The following is a 21,026-nucleotide window of genomic DNA, read 5'->3' as shown; positions in this document are numbered from 1 at the left end:
CCCACAGTCAGATTCTAGCCCTGACAGCATTGTGAGGAAAGCCATGCAACACCTTCAAACTCTTACGCCATGGACACAAACACTTATGATCCATGAACTCCATGCATTTAATTCCATTTTTGATGTTTTTAATTTTGATCAAAAATATGGGTAACACTTCATAATAAAGTGTAATTTGTTAACATTAAGGTATTAACATAAACTAACAATGAGCAATATTCTCACAGCATTTATTAACCTTTATTAATGCTAAAAAAAGGTTGATGAAATGTTGAATGTTCATGTTAGTTCAAATTGCATTAACTAGTGTTAACTGATCAACTTTTGGTCTTAATAATGTATTAGTAAATGTTGAGATTAAGAATAATAAATGCTGTAGAAGTATTTTACATTGTTAGTTCTTTAATTAATGTTAACAAATGGAACCTTATTATAAAGTGTTACCTGTTACCAATCAGGTTTAATTGCTCCTTATTCTTTCCTCTTTCTTCCTATCATTTCCTTAGTAGTTTTCACCTGCAGCTCTTTTCTTCCAGCGCTCACGCTGATTGATCACGCACCTGTTGTGTTTCTTCTCTGATTGCTTCCCCTTCTTTGCTCTGCTGCTAGCCACGCTTCAGTGTCGGATTATTATTTTCTCATGCTGGCGTTTGCACCTCGCTTCCTTGACGAAACTTTGCTGATCTCTATCATTGTGTGTGCCACAGTCTTATTCTCTGTCACAGACGCCTCCTCTGGATTTCTCCATCCTTCTTCTGGTTCCCTCTGCCTGGTTTCTCCATCTGCCGGCCGTGGGTTTTTCCATCTCCAGCCTGAAGTAACCCTGACCAGTGACGGCTCTGCGGCTCCCCTTGTCTGTTGTTTTTGCCTATTTATTTACTATTCCAGCTGCAAGTGTGTGTGTGATTCCGCACTTGGCAGACTGCCTGTGTTAATTTTTCGGAAGGACTATTAAAGCATTGTTCATTCCACTCTCTCGCCTCTGGGTCCTGTTTCCCGTGACAGAATAATCCGACCAGCCATGGACCCGGCGGGGGAAGGGCCGATTCGTTCGGCGGTGGAGATGCAGGGAGTCATGCTCGGGAGACATGAGGAGGAGCTTTCCGCTGCAAGACAGGCGGTAGATAGTTTCGCTGGCCAGGTTGCTGATATTAATCACCGTTTCCAGTATCTCCGCTCCGAGCTGTCCGATCCTTTGTCTCCCAGCCCAGCTCCGGAGCCTAGAGTGAACAATCCCCCAAGATACGCGTGTGAGCCAACTGAATGTAAAGCATTTCTCACTCAGTGCGAGGTTGTCTTCTCTCTCCAGCCCGCCACATACGCTTCTGACCGCGGCAGGGTCACCTTTGTGATTTCCTTACTAACGGGAAGAGCGCGGGACTGGGCCACGGCGGTCTGGGAGGCGGAGGCAGAGTGCTGCCAGTTTTTTGCCCAGTTTAAGGAGGAGATGACGAAGGTCTTCGATCGCTCAGTCAGTGGACGCGAGGCGTCTCGTCAGCTAGCTGTGCTTCGCCAGGGTAGAAGGTCAGTTTCCGACTATTCCATTGAGTTTCGATTGAGTTTCGTACTCTCTCCGCAACCAGTGAGTGGAACGAGCCTGCCCTGGTAGCTCGATTTCTGGAGGGGTTGTGTTCAGAAGTTAAAGATGAGATTTATGCATGTGAAGTCCCCACTGATTTCGATCAGTTGGTGGAATTGGCCATCAGATTGGAGAAGCGAGCTGAGCTACGACGCCGTGTCCGAGGGCCGACCCCTTTGCCACCCTCTTCACCACCTGCTCCCAATCCTGTGTCGTTTGAGGCTGCTCAGATTCCCGAGCCCATGCAGGTTTCCAGGATACGGATCTCTCCTGCCGAGCATCAGCGTCGCATCCTGCATCGGCTGTGCATGTACTGCGGAGGGTCTGGTCATCTGGTAGCGGCCTGTCCTTCAAAAGGATGCGCTCGTCAGTAGATCAGGGAGTACTGACGGGCGCAGCTGCGAGATCCCCTTCGGAAAGAACACGCACTATTTTCCCGGTCACACTTCACTGGTCTGGAGTCATGTTCTCGTGTCAAGCCTTTATCGATTCTGGCTGCGAAGGAAATTTCATGGATGAAGCATGGGCTTTGGAGCATAACATTCCTCTTCACCATCTTGATAAGCCTACCCCTCTATTCACTCTGGATGGAAGTCAGCTGCCATGTACTCCGGTGAGTCTCACCATCTCGGGAAATCACCAAGAGACAATTTCTTTTTTTATTTTTCGTTCCTCCATCGCCCCTATAGTGTTGGGCCACCCCTGGCTAGTCCAACATAACCCGCAGATTGACTGGGCAGAGGGAAGTATCGTGTCATACCCATTGTCTTGTCTCTGCTGTTCCTTCTCTCTCTTGTTTCTGTTTTTCAGGAGGAACGTGCTGATTAGTCTGGAGTCCCGGAGGAGTATCTCGATTTGCGAGCTGTGTTCAGCTGTTCCCGGGCTGCCTCTCTCCCTCCTCACCGCCCTTACAATTGTAGCATCAACCTCCTTCCCGGTACTACCCCTCCTCTCTACCTCGCCCGCCGGTGCGGGGTTTTTTTTTGTAAAGAAAAAGGACGGGTCGCTTCGACCTTGCATAGATTGAGGCCTTAACGACATAACTGTTAAGAACTGTTATCCTTTGCCCCTTATGTCGTCGGCGTTTGAAATCTTGCAAGGGGCCAAGATCTTTACTAAGCTTGACCTCCGTAACGCCTACCACTTGGTCCGTATTAAAGAGGGAGATGAGTGGAAGACCGTGTTTAATACTCCTCTTGGACACTTTGAATATCGGGTTTTACCGTTCGGCCTTGTCAATGCTCCGGCTGTGTTCCAAGCTCTAGTCAATGATGTCCTACGAGACATGCTCAACATCTTCGTCTTTGTTTACCTCGATGATATTTTGATTTTCTCGCCCTCACTGCAGGTGCACGTCCAGCACGTCCGTCGTGTATTACAGCGCCTTCTGGAGAACCGCCTCTTCGTGAAGGCTGAGAAGTGCGCTTTTCATGTTTCCTCCGTAACGTTCCTGGGCTCTGTGGTGTCTGCCGATGGCATCAGCATGGACCCAACCAAGGTGCGTGCAGTGGTTGAGTGGCCCATTCCTGACTCTCGTATTGCGCTACAGCGTTTCCTCGGATTTGCAAACTTTTACCGTCGTTTTATTTCCAATTTCAGACGAGTGGCGGCTCCGTTCACAGCCCTTACGTCGTCAAAGAATCACTTTGTTTGGTCTGAGCCTGCACAGTCCGCATTTAACAGATTAAAGAAGCTTTTTACCACGGCTCCAATTTTGGTCACCCCTAACCCCGAACGACAATTTATCGTCGAGGTGGATGCCTCTGATGTGGCCGTTGGAGCCGTTCTCTCGCAACGTTCACCGCAGGACGAGAGGGTTCATCCTTGTGCATATTTCTCCCGTCAGCTTTCGCCTGCGGAGCATAATATGATATAGGAAATCGTGAGCTCCTTGCGGTTCGGTTGGCTCTCGAGGAGTGGCGTCATTGGCTTGAGGGTACCTCAATTCCATTTGTTGTTTGGACAGACCACAAGAATTTAGAGTACATTCGGATGGCTAAGAGACTTAACGCGCGTCAGGCTCGTTGGACTTGATTTTACCATCTCCTTTCACCCCGGCGAAAAGAATACCAAGCCCGACGCTCTCTCTCGCCATTTCGGTACCTCAGACAGCACCGCCACTCCCGAGACCATTTTGCCTGAGGGTTGCGTGGTTGGAGGTGCGGTCTGGGGAATAGAGAGACTGGTCAAATCTGCGTTAACTAATGTTACTGTTCCTCCCAATTGCCCCCGCAACATGCTCTTCGTCCCTGTCTCCGTTCATCCCGCAGTGCTACGGTGGGGCCACTCGTCTAAGTTAATGATTCCTCTTGGGATTAGGGGTACGCTCGCAGCCATTAATCAGTGATTCTCGATGTTCGTAAATTTACTCCGCCCACTTCCTATTCCGTCCCGACCTTGGTCTCACATTGCAATTGATTTTGTGACGGGCCTTCCTCCTTCGGCCGAGAATACTGTCATTTTGACTATTGTTGACCGATTTTCTAAGGCTGCTCACTTTGTTCCGCTACCCAAATTACCCTCCGCGAAGGAGACGGCCCAATTGATGATCGGACACATTTTTCGCTTGCATGGTCTCCCTACTGATATTTTTTCCGATAGGGGTCCTCAATTTGCATCTATGTTCTGGAAGGAGTTCTGTCGTCAGATTGGGGCCATGGCCAGTTTGTCATCTGGCTTTCACCCCCAAACTAATGGGCAGGCCGAGAGCACCAATCAGATTTTAGGACGTATGCTCCGTACCCTGGCCTTCCGTAATCCCGCTTCGTGGTGTGAACAATTGCCATGAGTGGAGTATGCACACAACTCTCTTCCTTCTGCCACAGGTTTCTCTCCTTTTCAGTCTTGCCTGGGGTACCAAACGCCTCTCTTCTCTTCCCAGGAGTCAGAGGAGTCTTTTGTTCGTCGCTGCCAACGTACTTGGAAAACTGTCAGAGCCGCTTTGTGTCGTAACAGAGAACTTACTCGCCGCTCTGCCAATCGTTGTTGCGTCAAAGCTCCTAAGTATGTCTGTGGGCAGAAGGTGCGGCTTTCCACACGTGACTTGCCATTACAACACTCCTCTCGTAAACTGGCTCCGCGTTTCATTGGTCCTTTTTGCATTTCCAAGATTCTTAGTCCCGTTGCTGTCAAACTCAAATTGCCGCCCAATTTACGGCGCGTACACTGCGTCTTTCATGTGTCCTGTATTAAACCAGTTATTCGCTCTCCCGCCCAGCCCTCCTGTTGTCCTGTCCTTGTTGAGGGTTCCCCCCTTTATAGGGTGAGGAGGTTGCTGGACGTGCGTCGCCATGGGCGCAGACATCAGTACCTGGTCGATTGGGAGGATTATGGTCCTGAGGAGAGAAGCTGGATTCCTGCCCGGGACGTCTTGGATCGCTCGCTCATCGAGGACTTCCTCCGCTCTCGCCAGTCCTCTACCTTTGGAGCACCAGGGGGCGCTCCTCGGGGGAGGGGTACTTTCATGAATCAGGTCTAATTGCTCCTTATTCTTTCCTCTTTCTTCCTATCGTTTCCTTAGTAGTTTTCACCTGCAGCTCTTTTCTTCCAGCGCTCGCGCTGATTGATCACGGACCTGTTGCGTTTCTTCTCTGATTGCTTCCCCTTCTTTGCTCTGCTGCTAGCCACGCTTCAGTGTCGGATTATTGTTTTCTCACCCTGGCGTTTGCACCTCGCTTCCTTGACGAAACTTTGCTGATCTCTATCATTGTGTGTGCCACAGTCTTTGTCTCTGTCACAGACGCCTCCTCTGGATTTCTCCATCCTTCTTCTGGTTCCCTCTGCCTGGTTTCTCCATCTGCCGGCCGTGGGTTTCCCATCTCCAGCCTGAAGTAACCCTGACCAGTGACGGCTCTGCGGCTCCCCTTGTCTGTTGTTTTTGCCTATTTATTTACTATTCCAGCTGCAAGTGTGTGTGTGTGATTCCGCACTTGGCAGGCTGCCTGTGTTAATTTTTCGGAAGAACTATTAAAGCATTGTTCATTCCACTCTCTAGCCTCTGGGTCCTGTTTCCCGTGACATTACCAATACATGCAGCCTAAGAGACTTCTTTCAAAAGCATTAAAAATCTTCCATATTCCAAACTTTTGACCAGTGGTGGAAGAAGAATGTATTGTTAAATATCCACACTTATAATATCTGTATTATAAACTTTTAAATCATTTTATTATTTTTTTTAATGTTTTTGAGCTCACCACGTGTGTCAGTAAAAACAGTAATATTATAAAATATTTTTGCAATTTAATAAAAATGTATTCTATTTTAATAGATTTTTAAGATGGAATTTATGATAATATCCTTATCATTATCTGATGTTCTATGTTTTAAGGGTGGAAGGTCTGCCGTCCGCCAGCATTCTGAAGTTTGATGGCTCTCTGGGCATGGCGGTGGGCACCAGCATCAGATAGGTCATTAATGTTTTAACCCTCACAATTTAAAGTGTGTCCTGGTGAAATGGAGATATGTCAGTTCAAAATAGAGTGCAACAGTAAACTCTCTTTAGATTCTAGTGCTGAATGGCGAGCAGTGCTCACTTTTACTTGGAGTTGTGATGCGTTCTCAGTTTCTCGTGTATCATCTTCATTCTTCACATCCTTTGCTAGTTCAAAATCATTACTATGGTCTGCAAATCAAATCCCTTCACTTCTGAAAACCGCTGGACCTGGTGCTGTCTGCCAACTCCAAATTCATCAATATGTGGCACAGAGACAATGTAAGGTCGGATTTGCTGTTTTTTTTTTTTTTTTTTTTTTTTTTTTTTATCCAGATGTCCAGCAATGATCCTTCATTGGAAAAAAACATCAAATGCATAACTTTTTTTTTTTTTTTTTTTTTTGTCTTGATTTCAGGGAAGAGTATTTTCCTCCATCTAACCGCAGGCCAACATCAATGATGTGTGTCTCTACCCCGGCTCTGGTTAGTTATCACAAATAGAACTGAAGTTTAACCACAATAAGATACTAGTTCATTTCTAACTGACCCCATAAAACCAAAATTGGAGTTTTGTGGCATTTCGTCCTTGTGTGTAAGCTTTAAGGTCATTTATACACTGCTGGAGGCTGCCAACATAAACTTTGTAGAGGAAATATATATTTAAAAGTTACAGTTTTTCTCTTACTGGGAAGAAGACCAAAATGATTGATCTTAACTTGCTCACAGGGGTGTGTACAAACTTTTTTTTTTTTTGTTCAATCAGATGTTTTCTATAATAAGAATGTCTCTGTTTGTCTGAAAATTCAGCTCTGATAAATTACATATTAACATTGATTCAACTGTTTTTTTGATCGAATAAATGTAGCCTTGCTCTTGCCAGCCTTAACATTTGAACAACTGCAAATTCTATTAATCATTTATATTTTTTATTGCCATTTTATGTGGCAAAAATAACTAAAATATATATAAAATATAACACATTTCATTTATAAACATCCAACAACGTTACAAAAACTTCTATATAAATTCTTTCATTATAATAATTATAATAATGTTTCACAATGTGACTTTTTACTGTATTTTTGACAAAACAAATGCGTCGATGTATTTGATAAAAAAATATATGGTGTGCATAAGAGACTTATCCCAGACCTTTCAACGGTACTGATGGTTCATTGTGCTTGCCTTATTGGGTGTGCATTATATTTACACAGCTAGAATGATTAGACCTGCATACACACATCAGGAGATGGTTGACATTGTCATATCTGTGACCATCAGACCATCGACTGACATGTGATGTTGAAGTTGACTCGCATATAGGGGTTTCATATCTCATGAGTGCTGTTTTTGTATTCTAATTGCTTCTTTGTGACCCAGTTTACAGGTACACTCTTCACTGCCAATTAAGATCCCAAAATGAACACCTAGCATTCCTGTAAGTACCAGATGCCGTTCTATGAAGTATGATGTAAAAATGAGTCAATGCCTTGAGCACATTTTTTCCTCGTACCTTGATTAGTCATGGCACGTTTGTGTACGCCTTACACTTTCTAAGTAAAAGCATGCCCTCCCAGGGGGTTTATAGTGTTTATAGTTAACAGGGCAGTGGTAGTTAAGGGCAACCGAAACATTTCTGAGAAACTGCGTTGTGTTCCAAACCTGCACCTTCAAGTGAAACCAAAATCTTATCTGGTGATTTAAGAGCAGAGGGTTGTCAAGTTTTTAATTAAGTACAATGTAAACTGCCACATAAAATTGCCTTAATTCAGGCAACTTATTTTATTTTGCTGTGAAATCTGACCAATTGATCAACTGTTTTCATTAGATTGATCTTTAATTGTTCAAGGTCATCTCCATAATGCCTGTACCATGTTTTGTCAAGCTATTCATGATCTACCTCAAAAGGATCCTTTCTTGCCATTCACTCACATTTTCTCTGTTGTGTGTTGCTGTCTTTCAGGCTCTTAGTCTGGTTCCACACTGGTGCTGGTCCTGGATAACCTCACCATGGAGCTTGAGGAGAACCTGGAGAGCACCATCTATGATGACTACAAGTTTGTCACTCGCAAAACCCTAGTGAACCTGGGTAAGCTGGAGAATCTGTCCTAAGATTACCAATAAGATACTTGATTTTGTCCTGGGTTCTGCTCAGTTTTTCATGTTTTTTCAAACATTAGTATTATAAATATGTGTTTTATGTAGTGGTGTGCGATTGTGTATCGTCTATGATAGTATCAATATAATTGTTGTTTTAACAATGCTAACATTACAATATGTCACTCACTTTTCAAAAACACATCTTCCGAGTGCATGTGTTCATTGTGTGGTGTTTTTATCTTATTTCTATATGATATTGTTAGGCAGTATCACACAAGCAAGTGTACACAATTACAAATGTGATTTAGATTTTACAACAGTTCAACAAACAAGAAGTTAATATTTTGAGTTACGAATATTGTCAATATTGTGTGTTTTTGCTCTGTTTCACCAACGAAAATAGTTCCAAAAGCCAAAGCAGAATCTTTGTGCATCTCCGAGCAACATTATGTTTTTTTCCTGAATGGATTTTGAATTTATCAATGATTCAGTGATCTATTCATAAAAATAGACATTTTCTTAATTTCTTAATGAATCAGCTATTTGAACAAATCAGTTGAGTGAATGACTCAGTGACTTATTCATTAATATAGTGATTTGCCACCACCTACTGGCGGTTTTGGTTTTTAATATTTAGAGTATCATTTCATTTAAAAAAAAATCATTTTAAATTTCAAAATATTATTTTTAAAACATTAATCTTGTAGCATTATTTATGGAGTTGTAATTGCAGGGTAAATACATTTGAATGCTTTTTATTCAAATTGAATATGATCAAATGGAGGAATTTGACATAAGATGATGCCTACATCTATGTTTAGAAAATTTGCCCTTATAAAAGGTAAAAAAGGTTAAAAAAAAAAATTAATTTAAGGTGGCAAATAATACATTTTTTTTTTGTCAATGAACTAACCACTGTACATACTGTAATATGAAGAGTATGAACATTTTAAGGAGTTAGCTGTAAAAAAAAAAAAGAGGCCTAAACCAGCCAATATACCAGCATGAAAACAAAATCCCAGAAAATATCAATATGATAGTTTTTGTCAATATTGCACATCCCTAGTTTTATAAATGTTTTCATTTTAACATAACTCCTTTTGCATATGACCACATGCACTCATTTCATGCAAGTGAGTGGTAGCCTGTGTGTCTTCAGACGAAGAGGTAATCTGGAATTCTGCAGCTTCAGATTCAGTCCAGACCTGGTTATAGTTTTATCACCGAGGAGCACGTTATGACACGTTATATGAAAAGTTTGGGTATTTACTATGAGAATATTCCAGTAGTTGCGAAAGTCAGTCACAGTTGTGATTAAAGGCTCTGACACTCAAAAACTTCGATCTGCTAAAAAACTCTAACAGAAACAAATATGGCAGATATGTTAGTCGCTACACTGGATAGAGTCAGGCCTACAGCAGTGATAAGATCCAGTTCAGTGGGTCGAAGATGGGAAAACAGCTCAGGAATGCTACCATCAGCAAAAAGCGGATCATATGATGCGGTGGGGGTGTGTGATGTGGAGGGGCAGCCACTTCAGCATGCTTGCAGAATAGCAGGATTATATAACAGGAGAGTAAGTCTAGTGAGCAATTTTCTGGCCATGACACCACAATATCTCGTGCACCATCACAGGCAATATTTGTGGAAACTGAAAGTTTCCCTCATTTACCAAATTTAGAAAACATTGATGAAGAAATTCAAATGCTGTTTGACATTTTGACAGATAAAATGACAAGAATCTAACACATCAAGATGCACATGAGATCCAACAAAGTTGGTTGCACCTCCTCCTGAACAAATAATATGGTAATTGATAAGGATGTATACATTGGCATTAGATAATGCAATAGTAGTTATTAATTAATCATGTTAAAAGCTTAGTTTTAGGTAACACTGTTCAATAGGGTCCCATTAGTTAACGTTAGTAATGCATTAACTAACATATAATAATGTATTTGTAAATGTTGAAATTATCATTAAGTAAGGCCATGAACAAAATATTCTTGGGGCAATTAAAAAAAAAAAAAAAAACACTGGTGGGGAAAGCATTAATGGATGGACAAGAATGATGAGATCTTATTTTGAGTTCTGAAGATGAACGAAAGTCTTATGGGTTTGGGACTAAATGAGGGTTACTAAATGATGACAGGATCATCATTTTTGGCTGAATTGTTGCTTTAATGTTTCTATTACTCTATAATACAGATCTAAGGTTGGTTTCCTTTTAAAGAAGACACTCAGCAGAAGTACCTTCAAAATGAAAGTGTAAAAAAAAAGTTATAGAAGTTTAAGTTTACTTTAAAGCAAATATACTGAACTAAACTTTTTTTATTATTCTATACAAAATATATATTTTACAAGATATTTTGAGGGATTGAATGGAATGCAAGATTTTTATTGGAAAAGGGTCTTCAATTTTGGTTTGTTTCTCACACAAAGCTATGGCTTCAGAGGATTCAAATAGTGCACGAGTATTTACATTTTTATGGTGATTTTTACGCTTGACATCGAGGTTATCTCTTTCGCTGAATGGGGAAAAAGTAGCTCATCAAAAGTGGGTGAAATTTGACATGAAATGGAGATAAAATAGACCATGATGGAAACTTTGCTTCCTGGTTAGAATTCATCAGAGAGACGTATTTGCTGGAGAGGTGCTATGGGTCAGGATTTGTTCAGACACTACATGTGTTTTGTGATTAACTGATGTGTATTTTATCAGTAGTAATTGGTGAGCATCCGCCTCTTTGCTGATATCAGTAATTGTTTTTAAAGTGTAATCTATGGAATAGCTCATCCCTGCTCAATACAGACAAAGCTCAGCTGAATTCTTGAAATGCTTTAAAATGTCGTCATTGAACCTTGCAATTTTAAAATCAATGAAAATACAATATAAGCCGCAAAAACTTTGTCCTGCAGACTGTTGTATATGACAGTGGGTTCAGGGTGCTCAAAGTTCAAGAGTGTCTCTGAGGGTTTAGATGGTGGCAGTGGTGCAGGAGATTATACTGCATATAAACTTATGTGCATTCTTATGGACTACAGTGGCTCCAAATTGTATTTGCACACTTAAATTGCCTTTTTTCCTTCCCGTCCCCTGCCACTGTTGCCTTTTGGCTTTGCTTAGTTCGGGTTTAAACAGTGTTGGGAAGGTTACTTTGGAAATGTAATAGGTTACAGATTACAAGTTACCGGAATGTAATAAGTAACTATTTCAATTACTTTTTTAAAGTAATGTAACTGATTACATTTCATTGGTTTTTGATCACATTTCTAAATTTCTAACGAATATTTTCAACTGTTAATCAAGCAGTGTTAACCTTAGTACTGAACACGGATTACTGTCAGATTTTCAAAATCACTTTAATTAAAAATAATTTAATAATTGAATTTTAAAGCACAGCACCTCTTTTTTTTTTTTTTTTTTTTTGCTTTGAGATTGTTCTGAGGTTAAATACAGATTTCTGGATTAAATGATTTTTAAATTTCCAGCTTTGGAACATATTTTATCACTTGCCATGGTGGCAACTACAGGTTGTAGCCTAAAGCTTTCAGTGGCAATTCAGAGGCATTGCGCACATCAAAAACAAGCAAAGCAACAAAATATTATTCAAGTGCTGTCAGTCAATAAAAAAATAAAACAAACTAATTAATCACACACTTTTTTCTGTAATTAATCACAATTTTTATATACATTTTTTTAATATACATTTTTACATTTTTTATACATATATATTTTATTGTAATTATTTCACATTTAATCTCCAAATTGATGTAGAAACAGCATAAAGACAGCATATTTTAAATATTTTATCTAAGGTAGGACATATACAGAAATTGAATAGGCTACATTTATCAAACACTTCAGTCTTCACTGAATTATAAATTAAATATAGATTAATCCTTATTAATGCTACAAAAGTTCAGTCAAGAGCAGTGAGAGATTTTCTCGTTGTCTTTTGTTCTTTGATTAACAATTTATTAGGCTGCTGTCACTTTAAGATCTGACGCACATGACACGGATCTGACACACTTCTGATGTCCTCACAACTCTTTACGGTCATTTCAGATTTCGGACATTTTGGCATACTTTGTGTGTGTGTGTGTGTCACATAGACAGGATATTTCACAGACGCGTGACAGTACAGTACAGTAAGTAACTGTAGGCCTACTTAATATTCAGTAATGTGGTCAATTTTATTGAACTGACATTATTGAATGAAAATTGTAATTGTCTGAATGTCAGCGCATCCAAATATCAAATCAATTTTGCTCAAGTTTTTCTCAACTTCACAATTTTTGCTAAATGATCTTTAAAGGTGCCCTATTGTTTTTTTACAAGATGTAATAAAAGTCCTAGCTATCCCCTGAATGTGTCTGTGAAGTTTCAGCTCAAAATACCCCATAGATTTTTTTTTTATTAATTTTTTTTTAGCTGCCTATTTTGGGGCATCATTAACTATGCACTGATTTTTTCAGCACGGCCCCTTTAAGAGATGCGTTCCCTCTGCCCCACCAGCTCTCGACTATATACATCGCATGAACAAAGTTTACACAGCTAATATAACCCTCAAATGGATCTTTACAAGATGTTCGTCATGCATGCTGTATGCATGCTTCAAATTATGTGAGTAAAGTATTTATTTAGATGGTTACGTTTGATTTTGTGTGAGTTTGAGGCTATGCTCTGTGGCTAACGGCTAATGCTACACTGTTGGAGAGATTTATAAAGAATGAAGTTGTGTTTATGAATTATACAGACTGCAAGTGTTTAAAAATGAAAATAGCAACGACTCTCGTCTCCGTGAATACAGTTAGAAACGATGGTAACTTTAACCACATTTAACAGTACATTAGCAACATGCTAACAAAACATTTAGAAAGACAATTTACAAATATCACTAAAAATATCATGCTATCATGGATCATGTCAGTTATTATTGCTCCATCTGCCATTTTTCGCTGTTGTTCTTGCTTGCTTACCTTGTCTGTGCACAGATCCAGCCGTTAATACTGCCTTTCCTTGTCTAATGCTTCGAATGGGCTGGCATTATGCAAATATTGGGGTCATACATATTAATGACCCCGACTGTTACGTAACAGTCGGTGTTATGTTGAGATCCGAGTGTTTTCCGGAAGTCTTTTAAACAAATGAGATTTATATAAGAAGGAGGAAACAATGATGTTTGAGACTCACTGTATGTCTTTTCCATGTACTGAACTCTTGTTATTCAACTATGCCAAGATAAATTCAGTTTTTCATTCGAGGGCACCTTTAATTAACTGATGTCCAGGTGATTTTGAGGGGAGGTATGAAGTCAGTTCTGCTGAACTTTACACAGAAAGCAGAGTTCATCACATTAACAATTAATATTCCACTAACCACAAACCAATGCAAAGTGGCACAATACTTTATTCATTTTGAACAATATATCTTTTGTCCACTTCTTCTGATAGCTTAAATAATACTTTAAGATTTGTGCATTAAATCTGGCTTAAGTGTCCATGAGCAGGTTATATTTGTGCTAAACTTTCACCATACTTGTAATTCATGAATTCCTGGCATTTTGCTTGTTTTTGTTTGATGTCTTTTAAATTGTTAAATGATGATCCATTTTTTTATCGCTGCGCATTTCTGTAGGTAAAGACCATGGCGAACCCCGTTTGCCTATGAAGAGGCAAATCCGCCAGAAAATCAAGGAGTTGAGAGCTCAGAGAGACCAGCTCAAGGTAACACTTGTTGCCGCATTCGCCTTGTGTGCATGTTTGACTGTGTGCTTGCTATGAGAAAACATGGCAGATCAAGAATGACAGAAGGTTTGGAAAGAAAGAAATCTTGTTACAGAAAAGGTAACACTTTATTTTATAGTGTCCTTGTTACACATTACACATAATTACTATAGAGATAACTAAATTATGCATAATTACATGCAGCTAACCCTAAGCCAAGTACTAAAGTAGTTAATTAATATTACTCAGTACTTAAAGCTGCAGTCTGCGATTTTTTTTTTTCCTCTTTGTCGCCATCTCTGTTTGAAACCTGCAATTGCAGTCATATACGGAACAGTTATCTGTACGTGCGTTGTGCCTCAGCATCGCACGTCAGCGCGGATGAATCTAATGTTTGCTGTCAGTCACCGCACCGGTGTGGATACTGAACTTCAGAATCACAGATTCTACGTCTTGAAAGTATGACCAATATAAGAATTTTCACTGGAAAATATCATCTGAACAAGTAAGTAACATGTCTGCCACTTTTGTTCTGACCAACTGAGGAAAAAAGCATTAGTCCCACAATAAATCGTGCTGCCAATGATGATTAAATCTAACGGATCATGCCAAACCGTGCAAATTATTATTACTGTTATATTGTTCTCAAATTGTTAATGTTAACAACATTAACAAGGACTCTTCCTTTCTGTTTACGGATGTGACGTAATGACGCACAGACGAACTGCTGCATGCTTGAATTTCCTGCAGAAATTCACCACGTCGCTCTTATTATAAAACATTATTACAATCGTACCGTTGTGGATCATGAGATACAGCAAATACATAAGATAATGACATATTTTTGAACACTGGCTGGTTATGTACTTGCTCAAATTGATTTTTGATTTTTTTTAACCAAAAAAAAGTTACGGACTGCAGCTTTAACTTTATAATTATACTGTAACAATGACACCACCTTAAAATAAGAAGTAAAACAGAAAATGTATCACTAAACTAAACACTTTTTCTTTTGAAAAAGTACACATTTTCATGTCAAATTTTTAGACATGTTTAGTTAGCTGGGGTTATGAAATTCATTTTATTTTTTGCAAATTGTTTCCCATTTTCATTTTTCTGGATTCCATTTTAGTGGTTAAAATAATGTTAGTAATCAGAAATATTGCCTAATTAAAATTTAAGAATGTTTTTTTTTTTTTTGACATTTTTATAATAATAGGGCTATACAATAAAGCTGTATGAAATGTTTTATATTTTCAGAAATTCTTTGTTTTTCAAATTTATTAGTTAAAAAAGTGGTAATCAAATTGAGGCATAAAATTATCAGTTTAATATTTTTTTATTCAAATAAAAATTTAACGATTCCTTTTAAATTTGTCTATGTAGATTCATCACTTTCTAAAACATCCAGGTTATAAAATGTTCAAACAAACTTTAAAAATCACTTGGCAGTGCTTTTTTTTTTTTTTTTTTTTTTTTTTTTTTATGCTGTATTTCACAAAAAGCAATGATTATTTACCTTATTATAACTTACCTGTTCTCATGGATACATTTTAAAACCATTTATAGCACCAAACTTTGGAAAATTGAGTGCACCTTGGGCTTATAAGTGGACTTATTATGCTTTTTTTCATGTTCATCTTTCTTTAGTGTGTAATGTTGCTGTTTGAGCATAAAAAAGTTATTGAGCACAAAGTCCCTCCAGCGGAGTTTTTCTCTATAACAGAGTCACTGTTTCTGAACTCCCTGAAACCCTTCCATTGTAGTCTTGAGTTTTCTTCTGGTTATGGTAAGGAATGGGACATTTCCCAAACATGCTCTAAGCGCTTGACCAACACAACACACTGGGCCAACTGACCAATCAGAGCACATTATGTTTTCAGGAGGAGGGGTAGAGCATTACTAACAGACTGGGAAGAGAGGAGCTGCAACAATGTCAAATATGGGGAAAAATGAATAGATAATGTGTTTTTTGAACATTTCAAGCATGAAAACCTATTCTAGTAGATTCCAAAAATAAAATCAAGATTTTGTAAAAGGGCATAATAGCTCGCCTTCAAAGATGGATTGCTCAAATTTGAGGGGCTATTGTTGTCAAGAATATCAATTGTTCGATGCATATCAATTCTGAATTTTGAAAGTTTTTATTTATTAGGGATGTAACAACAATACACTAATGTCATGTTTCAATTCACAATACAGATCTCACAATACAATACTGTCACAATACTTTAAACAAAGCCAAAACAGAGTTGAAATAGTAAGATTTTCTTTTAGTTATTACTTCTAAGAAATGTGTACATGCTGTAATGAAACTTGGAAGAACTATACTAGCACTCAGTGTCAGTCAGTAATCCTAACCTCATTTTACACCCAGTGGGTGGTTTATTGACAGGTAACACATGTTGTCTCTGGGCCACATATAAATGAGCGTGCCAAATAAAGTGAGCATGTCCTTCTGAACCTCTTAATGGGTTTTAAAGTGCTAGACAATGCTCCCAGACTTGGTTTTAAGTGGTTAACCATTTACACTTAATAGTTGGGTTTTGACATATTAAAATCAAAATGCAATCTTTTTTCTTTCGTTTGTGGTCTTTTTGTGAATAATTCTTAAATACACATTTTTATAAAGAAAAAGAGTAGATTATCTTGACAGAACTTGACAGAAAACAGAATGTAATAACTTTCCATTTGACCTCATCTAGGCTGTTTAGCCTCATGTTAACATTAATCCTTTCACCTATTCTTCAGTTATTGAAAAACTGTTGAGTTGACATTGAACTCGACTGAAAATAATTAACAAGACATTTGTCTCAAAATATATTTGCTACATAAATCAATAACATTAAAAAAGAACATTTTTAGTGCAAAATCAACTATGTGTTGCTGTGCTGCGGTGAGTTTTTATGCCGTCTAGTGGTTTAGAACAGAACAAAATCAAATGTGCCTCTTACACCTTTAGCCCCATTGTGCCCTATTATTTGAGTCGTTCTTTATTTGTTAATCATTTCTACACTCACATTTTTTTTTATGCTGTTGACCTTATTTTAAACAATTTATTTTGATTCAACACCACTGTATCAGGTTTCTGGTTTAAATGTGATTGCTTCATGTTAAATTTACTTGAAACGATTACTCTTTGACTTAACTTACATGTTTCAAGTAACCCAACCAGAACTCAATTAAACAGGACTTTCACTTCCCATCATGCTTTGCAAATGGGCTGGACTGGGAGAGTAAATGTTGAAATAAAGTGTTATTTTAAGCATTTTTTACCAAGATGAGAAAATGGAGAGACTTTTTAATGTTTACTGTTCTATTATGTTGGTATTTAAAAGTTTCTGTTATGTTAATGGTTTTCGGTTACCATTGTGGTGAAGTGTTGAGGTTGTGCTTGGGTTGAGGACCTGCTAACAAGAATTCAAATCATTTTATTAATAAAGCAATCACTATGGTAGTTCTCTGGATGAGACCAGTATCACTTCTTGACTGCCAACGCAGAACATCACATTACAAAAGTTATGTAAATCACAGGACAAAACAAGAAGCATTAATTGTAAGATTATTTGAAAAATTCAATTTAAATGAAAACATTTATTTAAAGGTGCCCTAGAATTGAAAATTGAATTTACCTCGGCATAGTTAAATAATTAGAGTTCTGTACATGGAAATCACATACAGTGAGTCTCAAACACCATTGTTTCCTCTTTCTTATGTAAATTTGATTTGTGCAAAAGACCACTGAAGAACAGGCGAATCTCAACATAACACCGACTGTGACGCAACAGTCGGGATCATTAATATGTACGGCCCCAACTTTTGCATCATGTTCAAGGCATTAGACAAGCCAGTATTAACATCTGGAGCAGCACAGCTAAATTATTAGACGTTCTGCAGGTATTGTAAAACAAACAAGGAAAATAGCGTAAATGGCAGATGGAGCAATAATAACTGACATGATCCATGATATCATGATATTTTTAGTGATATTTGTAAATTGTCTTTCTAAATGTTTCATTGGCATGTTGCTAATGTACTATTAAATGTGGTTAAATTTACAATTGTTTCTTACTGTATTCACGGAGACCAAAGCCATGTCGTTATTTTCATAAATTCATAAATGCATCTTCATTCTTTATAAATCTCTCCAACAGTGTGTAATGTTAGCTTTAGCCCCATTAGCCGCAACATAGGCTACTATTAAACTCATTCAGAATCAAATGTAAACATCCGCAAAATAAATACCATGCTTAAATGATCTGATATGCTGCATCACAAACACTTTGTAAAGACCCATTTTGAAGGTAGTATTAGCTGTGTGAACTTTGTTTATGCAATGTATTACCGAGTTGCGAGCTCGGGGGTGGGGAGCGCGAGCATTTAAAGGGCACACGCACTGAATCAGCGCATTTTTAATTACACCCCAAAATAGGCAGTTAAAACATTGTATAATAAAAAAATCTATGGGGTATTTTGACCTGAAACTTCACAGACACATTCTGGGGACACCTTAGGCTTATATTACATCTTGCGAAATAGGGTTCTAGGGCACTGTTAAACTAAAACCGTGCATTTGAGTTAAATGAACACCATTGATTCTAGTTAGTTGAACATGGTTGATTCTATTGGGTTTTGCTTGTTTCAATCATGTGAAACCACTGTCCATGATTGAATTGAGTTGGTTGGACATAACTATTTTACATTGAGTTGTGTTGTCACAACACAAGGATTTTGCATAGATTAAAAATGAACTTTTAATGTTAATAAAAACTAAGTTGGTTATGTGGAAGCACTTTCCATAATTGAATTGAGTTAGATTAAAGTATCATTTTCTTTGAGTGTATGTGTTTTGCTCAAACACTGTGCATTTAGACAAGTTAGATGAAACTTGAACATCATGTTTGACGTCACAGGACATCTCTGGAGGAGCGACTCCAACGGGAGGAGAGATCAGGGATGCTAAACCTCAGTGACACAGCAGTTGGAAACAGCTCACTTTCACTCTCAAGAAGGTAAGCATGATGATGGAAACCTATCCCATTTGCCACCTGTGCAGACTGAAGCTTTATTACACTCATTTGAACTCTACTGTTTCATCCAGATCAGCCAATTTGCAGAATACTAGCTACGTGTACATGAACACCTTTTGTTTCAGTAGGAATGAATTCATTAGAATTGATGAATCTGAACATAGGGTTTACATGAACACTAAATAAAGTGACCGGGTTGATGTGCACGTTTATGTCACAAGCTTCAGATCGGAATAGATTTTTGACATGTGCGCACTGCACGAATATACAGAGTTTTCCACTCCGGTTTGTGCATACTATTCTCTTAAATTGCTTCTTTTCTTTTGTTTTAAAGTGCAGACTAGATATTTATCATAAAAACGTCCCTTCTTGCACACAAAAAAAGCTATCTGTCAACAAGGACTGAAGGGACGTTGTCCGTTTCCTCTTCACAGACGATGAGTGGAAGGAGAACTTGTTCCATGTTTCATACATCATTACGCCATTTCTTACTCATTGCACATGTGCCAAATGAAATTTTAATCGGATTTCACCAATTCATTCCGTTTGATGTGGTTACGTGTGACTTTTTTTATTCCTACTGTGCAAGTATTCCAATTACAATCGGATTATTAGGGTCCATGTAAATGCAGCTACTGAATGGGTGTTAATATGTAAATGTGTATGATCATATACATTGAATGTTCTTTAATGAGCTTGCAATTGTGATGTTGTAATCCTAGAAATTTCTGAATGAGTAAAAACAGATGATGATTATGACTGATTTATTCAAACAATTACATAAGCCATCACTTACAGGTTTGCTAAAAAACTTTTCATTTAACCTGTCCCTAGTCATGTTTGTTTCTCACTTTTTCCCCATCTTCACCTCTCCCTCTTTGGTTAAATGAAGACGAAAGTGTGGTAAAACTGGGTCAGACACATTACCAGGTCAGATTTCTGCTGACTCACACCAAAGACTGAAGAATGGCTTCAGAATGCCCTGAAATTCTCACCTTTGTTTTCTGTCCTTTGACCTCTCGCACGCCTATTTAATTCCCATACTCCTTCTGTCTGTTGTACACTTCATTCAGTGAAGTCACTTTGCTGGTATGTTGGATGGTCCTAGAAATATTTTAGTAACTGGATAGTTTGAGGTTGTATAATCCTTCCAAAATCTAAACATATACACGAATGTTATTTGCATTAAAGGAATGAATAAATGAAAATTATGTAACTCTTTACTCACAGACCAATAGATTTTCCAATGGAACCCCTAAAAAAGTATCTTCACACAGATCTTTTCCATAGAAGGACAGTTATAGTGAGCACAGCCTGTCAAGCACCATTTAAAATTTGACTCATGCACTATAATCCAAGTCTTCTGAAGTCATGTAATAGCTTTCTGTAATTGTTCAGTGATTATCTACACCTCCTGCTGTAGCACACAGTTATACATTACCGTTCAAAGTTTGGGATCACAGAGATTTATTTTAAAGAAATATATACTTTCATCCAGCAAAGAAGCTTTAAATTGATCAAAAGCGACCATAAAAAAAAAAAAAAAAAAAAAAAAAAAAAATTTTTTTAGAAAAGATTTCTTTTGAACTTCCTATTCTTCAAAGAATCTTGAGAAAAATATATCATGGTTTCTGCAAAAACATTGAAACACAGCTGTTTTCAACATTGATTATGAGAAGTGTTTCTTGGGAATGATAGAATGATTTCTGAAGGATCATGTGACACTGAAGACTGGAATAATGATGCTGAAAATTCAGCTTTGATCACAGGAATAAATTACATTTTACAATATATTCACATGGTATAAAACATCATCTGTTCTTGACCATCTCAACCAAACGACAGTAAAGAAGAGTTAAAGCAGACTGTTGTGATTTGTCTGGACTCTAGTTTCACCTCCTATGACAAGTTTAAGCAGTTAGTTGTTCTTCTGTCAATTTTAATTAGGTTTACCTTTAATAAACTTGAATAGATAAATGACACTAAATACAGCTTACATAACTAGAAAAAGAGTAAAATTATACAGATTGACAGCAGCACTTATTTAAAGGTGCCATCGAATGTTTTTTACAAGATGTAATATAAGTTCAAGGTGTCCCTTGAATGTGTCTGTGAAGTTTCAGCTCAAAATACCCCATAGATTTTTTTTTTATACA

The 21,026-nt window shown here is 38.1% G+C and overlaps 1 protein-coding gene across 2 annotated transcripts; it reads left to right on the top strand.

Annotated features, from left to right (window-relative positions):
- The first annotated feature begins 7,967 nt into the window (after positions 1-7,967).
- LOC137006238 (nucleolar protein 10-like) lies at positions 7,968-19,684 on the top strand. Of its 2 annotated transcripts, none has more exons than XM_067366863.1 (4): positions 7,968-8,099; positions 13,752-13,840; positions 18,754-18,852; positions 19,205-19,684. In XM_067366863.1, the coding sequence occupies exons 1-3, from the start codon at positions 8,021-8,023 to the stop codon at positions 18,811-18,813; spliced, it is 228 nt and encodes a 75-aa protein (XP_067222964.1). In that variant the 5' UTR covers positions 7,968-8,020; the 3' UTR covers positions 18,814-18,852; positions 19,205-19,684. The 2 variants fall into 2 exon arrangements, with proteins under 2 accessions (XP_067222964.1, XP_067222963.1); XM_067366862.1 differs by having other exon boundaries at positions 19,305-19,322.
- The last annotated feature ends 1,342 nt before the right edge of the window (positions 19,685-21,026 follow it).

Source organism: Chanodichthys erythropterus, chromosome 18 (genome assembly GCF_024489055.1).
Source record: "Chanodichthys erythropterus isolate Z2021 chromosome 18, ASM2448905v1, whole genome shotgun sequence".
Taxonomy (NCBI): Eukaryota; Metazoa; Chordata; class Actinopteri; order Cypriniformes; family Xenocyprididae; genus Chanodichthys; species Chanodichthys erythropterus.
This window is presented reverse-complemented; position numbering and strand designations above follow the sequence as displayed.